This window comes from Verticillium alfalfae, genomic scaffold (assembly GCF_000150825.1).
Source record: "Verticillium alfalfae VaMs.102 supercont1.1 genomic scaffold, whole genome shotgun sequence".
NCBI classification, from domain to species: Eukaryota; Fungi; Ascomycota; class Sordariomycetes; order Glomerellales; family Plectosphaerellaceae; genus Verticillium; species Verticillium alfalfae.
In genome coordinates this window covers 2,287,350-2,296,861 of record NW_003315038.1, presented here as the reverse complement: position 1 = coordinate 2,296,861, position 9,512 = coordinate 2,287,350, and the positions used below count along the sequence as shown (strand labels likewise).

Below are 9,512 nucleotides of genomic sequence, written 5' to 3'. Positions count from 1 at the left end.
GGAAAGAAATCTTCCACATCGAGATCACGATGGTACACAGGATTCGTCGTCGTACAAGTACGTCTCATTTGATACATGGCGAGGTAACCGTACCCATTGGCGACAGGGTAGGACTCGCCTCCACCACCTCCTTGATAGGCACCACGCCCTCCGCGATAACCTCCGCCCCCTCCGCCACCCCGGCCCCGCCCGTTTCGGTAGCCGCCGCGATACTCGCCGTTTACTTGATAGCCCTGGCCGCTGTATCCTGGGTAACCCTGACCGTGGTAACCCATGGCGTTGTCATGGGAGCGCATGGTCTGCGGAGAGGATGGTTCATGGTTGTAATGGGAGTGGTTGCCGTAATCCCCGGGGTGGCCACCGCCGCCCGCATGGCCATTGCCCTGATGACCATTGCCGCCAGGCCCGCCGCGGCCTCCGCCGGGACCACCACCTCCACCACGTCCTCGACGGCGCTGGAACGGCTTCCTAGACCCCTTTGGCTTGCCCTCCACCGAAAAGTTTATCCTTTTGACGGGGTCCTTAACCATTTCGTTTTCTTGCAGACCCAGCTTCTGGAGCTCCTCCTTGGATGTCGTCCATAACTGGAAGGCGTTTTCAAGCTTCTCCAACTGACGGGTCTCAGGTACCCAAGCCTTCACGTACTCGCCCTGCTTGTCATAGTCGAATGCTTGCTTGACTGGGTTGAAGATGCGTGCCTCGCCACGTGGATCGTTACCCACTCCAGCGACGTACTGCCAGTTGGACCAGTTGGAACTGACGTCGTAGTCGATCAGCATGCACTCGTACCATTCTGCACCATATCGCCAGTCGATCCCCAAGTGTTTGGCTAAAAAGCTTGCCACATTTTGCCGTGCGCGGTTCGAGGTGTACCCAGTGTGCAGAAGCTCACGCTGAGACGCATCGATAAATCCCATGCCTGTCGTACCAGCGAGGAAGCGCTTGAGAATCTCCGCAATTTCTGGCTGCTTTGCCGTCTTCCACTGGGTCGGCTTCCGATCGTCCCGGAATCCCTCGGCGCGGAACAGGCGATGTCCGAACTTCCTTGTGCAAAGACGCATATAGTCACGCCAGAGGAGTTCAAATCGGACAGCTTTGGTGCCTTCATTCTCGCCATTGCCGAAACCGTCAATTTCCTTGTACTGGGGGCCTTGACCGTCCTCGTATTTCACCATCTCCTCGTGCACCTGCCTCGCCGTGAGACAACCGAGAGCCAGGTATCCAGATAGCTTGGTGCTAAAGTCAACTCCCAAGAGGCCGTTTCTGGTGTTTTTGTAGTTGGACATAGAACAAGACTTGATCAGGTGATTGACGCGCTGGAGCGCATCCAACTCACCGCCCTTCAACGGGTGTACAGAAGTGGCGTTCGACGGGTATTCCGGAGCGTCATCTAGCACATCCTCGACAGGCTTCAATAATGCCGCTTCGAGTTCTTCGTATGTTACAGGCATCTCAAAGGGCCTCTCTTGAACAGGCACCACATCATCGCTGGGGTACGGTGGCAGAGAGTTGTTACTAGGCTTCGGCAACGTTGGCCTGGGCCGCTCCCTCAGAGGTTCTTGAGTTTTGCGGTATGTTGTGAAAATGTCAGGTAAATCGTGCGCATTCTCCAGTTCGGTGTCGCGACTAGACTCATGTTAGTACGACGTTCCAAAATTTGAAAAAAGAGAATAGCACAACGCACTCGTCAACGAAGTACTTCTCGTCTTGCCACAGCTTGAACTCGATATTGTTCTCCGAGCAAATTGAGGAGACAGCCTTCTCGTCTCTTTTTTCCTCTACCGCATCTTCCAGAGTCATCCAAACGGCGCCGATGGTTTGCTGTTTTTCGGTAAGCCCCTTGAGAAGGCCATTCAAGACGTCGTCAAACCTGCCGGCACGAAGACAGAGTCCGCTGCCAAGACCCTGGAAAGACTCCTGAAGGTTCCAGACGGATTGTGCGATAAACTTGGCGCGGTGCGGGCCGCATCTCCAGAAGCTACCGACCTGACTCCTGGCCTCTGGATACGGTGATTTACTTCCATCGCGAATGAACCCCGAAGTTTCTATTTGATGCGCCGGGAAGACGTAGACGGGTAGAAGGTGGGTAAAGCCATGATCTTTGCTAGTAGCCAAGTGGTGAAGAATGGGATTGTCAGACACACGCAAGTCGTGCCGAAGCAGATATATCAGGATATTCGTTGACGAAGGCATAGCGTCGAGATTCGTCTTCTTGGCCGCGCTCGGTGGAAAATTCAAGGTTGTAATTGTACAAGAATGAGACGACAGGAATTGCAACAGCCTGGTAGCTGTAAGGGAGGACTGTGCTGAGGAGGCACAAATAAGGACGGGTGAGGAGATGGCTTAGATGTAGGATAAATCCTGGGCCTTGATGCTGGGCGTCAAGGGTGCCGCCTGGCTGGGTCTCTGCCGAGTTAGCTTGTGACGCTAGAAGGGTAGAGGCGAATGAGTAGATTGGAACGCCACTAGGTCATGAATGTGAGGGTCATACAAACGAGAGATTCAGTTATATGCAAGGGGGGGAGGCCAACCGAGCGATGGAGTAGCAACGGGGCTTTGGTTGCCGGCGCTAGGCACGTAGGCTTAAGACAAAGCAAGATGCTGGAAACTGACTCGACTACTTACTCGGTACACTCCGATAAAACGCGGGATGGGGTTGGCTTCTTGTAGGCCAGCAGAGATGGATCAGATCGTCCGGGCAGCGAGAAAGAGGACGACGGTGCGGACAAGAAGAAAAAGCAAAGTTTGGGTTGCCCAGCCGGTGGCTTACTGGCTGTTCGGTTCAGATTGAACAAGAATTGGTCAACCACCGGTCAGTTGAGCAAGTGTGCGCTGGCGCTGTATTCGGTGAAGTTCGTGGGATGAACAGCCGCAAGGCTCGATGGACCATTCAGTACCTATAGTAGAGAGATGTCAGGGTGCTTGCAAGGGCGGGACCAGGGGCATCTGAGACAAGGAATGCGCATACCGGTACCAAATCGATGACCAGTTGTTCAGGAGGAGAAAAGAATAGGCAAATAGCTGGCAAAAAAAAAGGTGGCGGACTGGAGAAAGGAATGATTTCTCGATGGCTAAACCCTGGCTACCACATGTCGTCCGCCCGGGCCGCACAGCTGGTGCATGCTTCGTGCTGCGGTTTTGCGGGTCCGTGGCCACGGCAGAAGGCACATGATGAGGCGGCGGTCGAGGCCCTCTGTGAAAGAGGGCTAAGAAACGTCTTGATCGAATATGGGATTCTAGGTGGCGGTACGATGAGGGCTGCGACTTGAGATGGCCATGTTGGGTTGGGGATCGGGACCAGGGGTGGCTCTGATGCAGAGGATCAGTCCGGGGTCGCCAGATCGGAATCTCCTGGCGAATCAACGGGCGCGATGGGGGCGATTGGGGCGCCCAGCAGCGGGGCGTTCCCACCAGCCAGAAATCCAGGGTCCTCTGCTGCGCGTGGAAGGTGCAAGCGGCCACCAGTCCCCTGGACGGCAGGCACATCTGCCATCACCATTACCAATCGCCCATCATCACTGCCTCGCCTAGGCCTTTGCTTCTGATGATTGGCTCAGTCCATGGCCATGACAGTGCCACGGCCATCGACATGCGGAGTGTGATCTCTTCAGATCTGTCGCGCGCCGAATGCCCTTTCCTATCGACCCGGAAAACGCACCTGCCCACAGTCATCCTGCTCGGGGCAGCCAAGAACATCAGAACATGACGACCAGTGACGTCGACCATTCTGCAGGTGAGACTTCCTGTCTCGCCAGGGGCCCTTCAAACAATTTGGTGGGGTGTGTACTGTAAGTCATGGTGGGGCCTGTCGGATCCGACCCCGATCTCCGTAGCCGCATTCACTTGTCAGAACGACTTGTGTCCAACTCCCGTCCTCATTCTGCACCTGCGGGCTAGATCATGGCCCTTCTGAGACATAACGAGCTTCTTCCCATGCCATACCCAGGGAATCGCCTCCGCAGAGGGCCGTGAAATTTTACATGACCTGGGTATCCTCACCCATGGCGGCTGCCAATCGGTCCGGGCCACCGAGGTCTCGTGGAGTAGTAGAAGAACATGATGCCAGTGTTGCTGCCAAAAGCAAACGAAAGCGAGGGCGAGTCAGAGTCTTTGGGTCATCGTACTACTTCGCTAACTAGAATGTAGAACCGTCATATGCTTGTAGCACGGCTTGCCACCACGGCTAGCACTGCTGCGATTCTCTCAAAATTACCATGAAGAACGCATGTGCGACGCGTTTAGCATGTGCTCAAAGATCAATGTCAACGGTTGCTAGGGTCATTGAGAGATCATGTTGGTTGACGCTTTCAGCAAGGTGATTAAGGGGGCCAGCCCTGGTAGCCTTGTCCAGTGAGAGCTGACTACATTACACAGACGCTCGGTGTGTGAGAATATTGCATAGCATTTGCACATGTGTTGGAACACAGAGTAAAGCGTGGTCAAGGCAGTCGTATGACATCGCGTGTTTCTGATATCTGGATGCACCAAGGATCAGTATTTCGACTAAAACGACGCAAAGATCGGAATTGCCAAGGCCAAAGCTACATCTTGTGTCACAACCTGGAACTACCGCCTTGCCCAATTTCGACATCACCGATGCCGCCCAGTTTGTCGGGTCACAGCATTCCCTCTTGCTGCGGTACGTTCGCGTTGAGTTACGTCGCCCGGCGTCAGGTTCCCCCCTCAACACCGAGGAAGAACATTTATGTGCGGGCCTCCCTGAGATCTGGAAAATGTCCCGACATGTTGCCTCCCATTTCTGGCACGATGCGCATCACGTCGCACCTCTATACCCATCGGCATGATCTCATGCACAAAACGCACACCGCGACTTTGCCATCTTGAGCTTTCGCGAGTAGGCAGTCGAGACGTGTCGTTGTCAAGGCCGCCACCGTATCACCAGGCTCGGTGGCACGACCGCCTGCCAGATGCTTCGCCAGCGAGCCCGCATATTCTCTCATGCGAGCCACCGTTACACGGCATCAAAAGTTGCAAGTATTTGACGCCCAAGCCACGGCTGCCTCCACCAAAGCCAGCTGTCTTAGAAAAAGAATTTGGTGCCATGATCGAGCAGCACTGCTACGGTGTGGCGTTTCTATCACGACAAGCATTTGGTGCTCGAGGTTGCTGGTGACGGGGCATCGGAGAATTGCGAGGGAGCACGCCGTGAAATAGGCAAAATAACGCTAATTGCTAGCTGTTGCTGGTCGTGGCCAAGACCCTGTATATCCCGTAATGCCGAAAAGGGGCAAGAACACCATCGTAAGTACGCGGCTGGCGCGATGTGCCTGGCCATGTTTTCTGTTCTAGCATTTCTTCGACGCACCGAGGTAAACATCCAAGTCGTTATAGGGTCAGGCTCCAAGTCGATGTCGCTCGTCGCCGCTCGGGGTGGCTATGGATCTTGAAAACTTTCTCACTCGGGTTTCTCAGGATATGAATAAGTCACATGAGCACACAAGCCTGGGTTGAGGTTGCTGAAAGTCTGTACCGATGTACATCATTGGGATCGTGAGAAAATCACCAATCGATTAGCAACAGAATCACATTCCTTTTGTAAGCGAGGTCCAGAGGGTTGACCCTTGGATCAATCAGACACTGCGTTGCCTACATTACCGGCGACATAAACGAGGGTCTTTGAAGTGGGCACCCTACGCGGCTGTCTTGGGCTCGAAGTCTGCGGCGCCACATATGTGAGGGCTACAGGTGACCTTTCCAGCTACGGCAGGTCATACTTGGAATGTACTTCCGCTCAATACCTGAAGGTTTTCTATAGTGCCAATGCTAATGAAGGCCCTTTTGCTCTGCTGACATTCACGCCCTTAACAACGAAGTACAGTGCCTCCATGAAGTCCAAAAGCCGGGTTGTCGACTGGTGCCAGCCTCTCCGTCCTCCACGCACTGAAACAGCTCGTCCAGTGTGCTTGCCGACCATCGACAGGAACCAAAGGACAGGGAAGGGCAGGGAAGGGCAAGGGAAGGCGGGGAAGGGCAAGGGAAGGCAGGGAAGGGCAAGGGAAGGCAGGGAAGGGCAAGGGAAGGCAGGGAAGGCAAGGAAGGCAGGGAAGGGCAAGGGAAGGGCAGGGAAGGGCAGGGGAAGGGCAAGGGAAGGCAGGGAAGGGGCAAGGGGAAGGCAGGGAAGGGCAAGGGAAGGCAGGGGAAGGGCAGGGAAGGGCAAGTGCAGTCTTTACATGATCAAGTAATGTGTATACGACCACTCCGTGGCGCCTGGAAACGGCGAGCTCCATTTACTACCGCTATTAGCCTGCTCCTGCTTCTTCATGGACTTACAGACGATTTTGTGGAGGTTTGAATATACCAAGCTCGGATCTACTGGCAATTGTTGTGACAAGGAAAATCGCATGACACTTCTTCGTCGTGACGATGCGGCTCATGTTTGTTCCCTCGGTTCTGCCATTTCATAGACTGTCGTCGTACTGACTTCGTAAGCTGCATCAATGTGGCAGTCTCTCCCGCGTGGTTATTTTGGAAGGCTTTACTAAGGTTAGAGCCTTTAAATCCAAAAAATGGGCTTTAACAAGGCCCATCTGGGAAATCTTACGCAGAAGGCTTTGCTTCTCCTGTGCAATGCTGGTCCAGGTCCTGATCATGAAATATTGACTACGCGGGGCTCTCGGCTTCGTCTTAGCCTTAACATGTTTTACAGCAGTGATTATACATTCGACAGAAAGTCGGGAGTGTTCGACCATATTCTGATGCATGTGGTGCATGACTGCGGCCACTGCCGTCGGGGACCAAGCGATCATCATACATCATACGGCTTGGGGCATGGAACTGCGTCTTAAATTTAAAGACCATTACGATATAAAGCGCCCCCACCAGCTCAGCTTGACTGAACCAGGCTTGAGATATTACTTTGGCAAATGAGAGGTGCGCGACGCGAAATGCGTCCATGTCGTCCTAATACCTTTTGGCGAATCGCGACATTGCCTCAGTCAACGTACTAAAGACGAATTAGCAGCGCACAGCACTAACATGATGCCCACAGGCCAGGAAAGGTTGGCAAGCGGCTAGAATACACTACTGCATTACTCGAGGCATATGTCGAATATGGTAGAGGGCGGTGCGACTTTGATTCTGAATGTCGTATGGACTTGGACATTGTACCAGATGCACTGGGGACAACAATGCCGCACATGCGGGTTTACCTGGTAAGCTTTCGTGTTTTGTGGCCTGTTATTTGGTACCTACTGTAGGTGACTTCTAGAGATCAAATTTTCAAGATGTGGCTGAGCCTGCCGTCCGGCCTCTGATGGCCAGAAAGGCTAACGAATGGCAAATATCGACGAGGGACAGTGGGCATGCTCAGTCGAACGCACTCTGTATCTGTATATAAGTTATTTGGACACTCCTGGAGAAGAAGTGCATTACTGGATGCTTTGCTATTTGGGGATAGATATCTTTTCAAGTTTGGAGGGATGATGAATAGCCAGCAGATGGCGCAACCTATTCTTTGGGTGCAAGTATGGCACAAGTCGACGAATGACTGAGTACCAGCCCAGGGGGGAAATACGGAGCGCTCAGTACGAGCTGGTTACGTTGCACTCGGATAACAGCGCCAACAGCCATTCTCCTCCAGGGCATATGCTTCGCCTCGGCACGGTACCATGGATGCAGAGGAACCTATCGGCAAATTATGCTCTGTCAAAAGTGCGGACACTGTCGTCTCAAAAGTCCCATCAGGGCACAAACCGAAATCCATTCCCCGTCCTTTTTTCCCTGTGCAGATTGTTGTATGTTGCGACGTTTGTGCCATGACATCAGCCAGGGTACTAATCTTGCTTGTGAAGGCGCAGCCACAGAGAGTGTTCCATTGTGGCTCGTTGGACAGGATCTGGGGGAAAGTTACGCAGGCGTTGTTAGTGGGTACCAGGGTGGTTGTGGCTGCCCCACGTAAATCCCATGTACTTCTCCATCCCCCCCCGACCTCTCTCGTGACGGAGGCAGCCAATGCCGTCGCGCGTGCCTGCACAGCCCCCCTCTTTTTCATACGGACGCTCGGTGCGGCGCGGGACTTGTGAGGCTGAGGCGGCAGGGCGGGCAGGCGTTGGTAAAGTCCCAAACCGCCCCCAGCCCAGTTCGTGACGCGGACCTCACTTCTCAACCGAACACCATCTTCTGCGTGCTGGCTCATCGCCATTCCGGCGAACAAACTCATCACTCATCCAGCCCAATCCATCTGCGCGGAGCGACAGAACATTTCGCTAGTCCAGTCGCTATCATTGCACGTGCGACTCGACCTGCCTGACCGCCTTTCCCTGGACACACGCCTGCCTAATCGCTCACGCCCACGCCTCATTCGGCATCTCGAATTGGATCAATTTCATGTGGAGGGGAAGGTCATAACAGCAGGCGAGCCTAGCATGGCCCCTCCCACGACCTCGTCTGATGGCATCGTCGCCATGTCTCTGTCAGACGAAGACGACCAGGAGGGCACCTCACCAGCAACTGAATTACCATTGGATCAATCGGAACACTCGACCTTCGACACACTGGGTCTGCGTGCTGAACGCATCGCTCGCCACTCAACGATTGCACCCCGCGCTCTGGACAAAGGTGGCATCGCTGGCGTCGTTGTCGGCGTATGCGTTGCTGTTTCGCTTGTCTGCCTCTGCTTCTGGCCTTTTATTATTCGTCGCATCAAGGCCAAGAAACAGCAGCACCAGGCCAGCCTTGCGACTTCCGATGCTGAAGCGAACCACGCCCCCGTGACTGAGACTGCCGCTGGCCAAGAACCACACGCACATAGGCCGGCCACGCAACACTCTTCAAGAGACTCATTATCGCACAAGGAAGACCCATTTGGCGGCCCTGGTCGACAGTCCAGCAAGGAGCTGGACCTAAATGCTGACAATGGTCCGGAGCACCTAAGCCGCGATGGAACCTCGGCGCTGCATCAACGCGGGCTTTCAGACCATCTAGTCGTCGAACGAAACCAAGTTGTCGAAAGGCGTCACTCGGGCACATCGTTTGGCCAAAATCCGACATGGAACTCCCAAGGGCATGTGCCCATCACTCCTGGCGGCATTGAGCTCATCACTACGCGGGCCGACGGCATGGAGTACAGTGATGTGATTAACGGACAGAGCGCGAGCTACTACAGCCCGACGGAGCCCACTGAGAACTTTGGCATGGTGACACCGCCGCAAGCCGATGAAGCGCAGTTCCCGGCGCCGGCGAGGTCCAACTCTCGGACAAGCTCGTTCAAATATAACCTCATGTCCATGGTGCGCCGGTTAAGCTCGAAAGATGCCGCCAAGACGCAGACGCCTTCGCCCACGATGGACTCTTTTGCGGCCCCTCCATCCAGAACCATGGGACCCCCAATTCACCCGCCTCACGGCATCATATCTCAGGACCTCTCTGAATCACCAATTACTCACACGCCACCACAGTTCCGTGACTTCAACTACCCCCTAGGCCAGGCTCCTGCAACGGCTCCAGCCCCAGATTCCTCAGTTGTGCTTCCTGCAGCCCAGTATCTACTACAG

The 9,512-nt window shown here is 54.4% G+C and overlaps 4 protein-coding genes across 4 annotated transcripts in view; 3 read left to right on the top strand and 1 right to left on the bottom strand.

Annotated features, from left to right (window-relative positions):
- Nucleotides 1–26: 26 nt before the first annotated feature.
- VDBG_00705 (cryptochrome DASH) lies at nt 27–2,193 on the bottom strand (the record flags this gene model as incomplete). Its single annotated transcript, XM_003008977.1, has 2 exons — nt 27–1,626; nt 1,685–2,193. Coding segments are annotated over 2 exons (2,109 nt in total), but the record flags the coding sequence as incomplete, so codon positions are not given.
- An 896-nt stretch (nt 2,194–3,089) lies between these two features.
- VDBG_00704 (predicted protein) lies at nt 3,090–3,706 on the top strand (the record flags this gene model as incomplete). The annotated part of the gene is made up of 2 exons (XM_003008976.1): nt 3,090–3,246; nt 3,327–3,706. 2 exons carry the CDS (start codon nt 3,090–3,092, stop codon nt 3,704–3,706), a joined length of 537 nt encoding a protein of 178 aa, XP_003009022.1.
- A 1,529-nt stretch (nt 3,707–5,235) lies between these two features.
- VDBG_00703 (predicted protein) lies at nt 5,236–6,313 on the top strand (the record flags this gene model as incomplete). Its single annotated transcript, XM_003008975.1, has 2 exons — nt 5,236–5,262; nt 5,942–6,313. The coding sequence occupies 2 exons, from the start codon at nt 5,236–5,238 to the stop codon at nt 6,311–6,313; spliced, it is 399 nt and encodes a 132-aa protein (XP_003009021.1).
- A 2,110-nt stretch (nt 6,314–8,423) lies between these two features.
- Nucleotides 8,424–9,512, top strand: part of VDBG_00702 (predicted protein) — a gene marked incomplete at both ends in the record, with an annotated part of 1,288 nt that continues 199 nt past the window's right edge. Inside the window, one exon of the mRNA XM_003008974.1 lies at nt 8,424–9,499. Within this exon, the coding sequence (XP_003009020.1) occupies nt 8,424–9,499 (1,076 nt within the window). The remainder of the gene's footprint in view (nt 9,500–9,512) is intronic.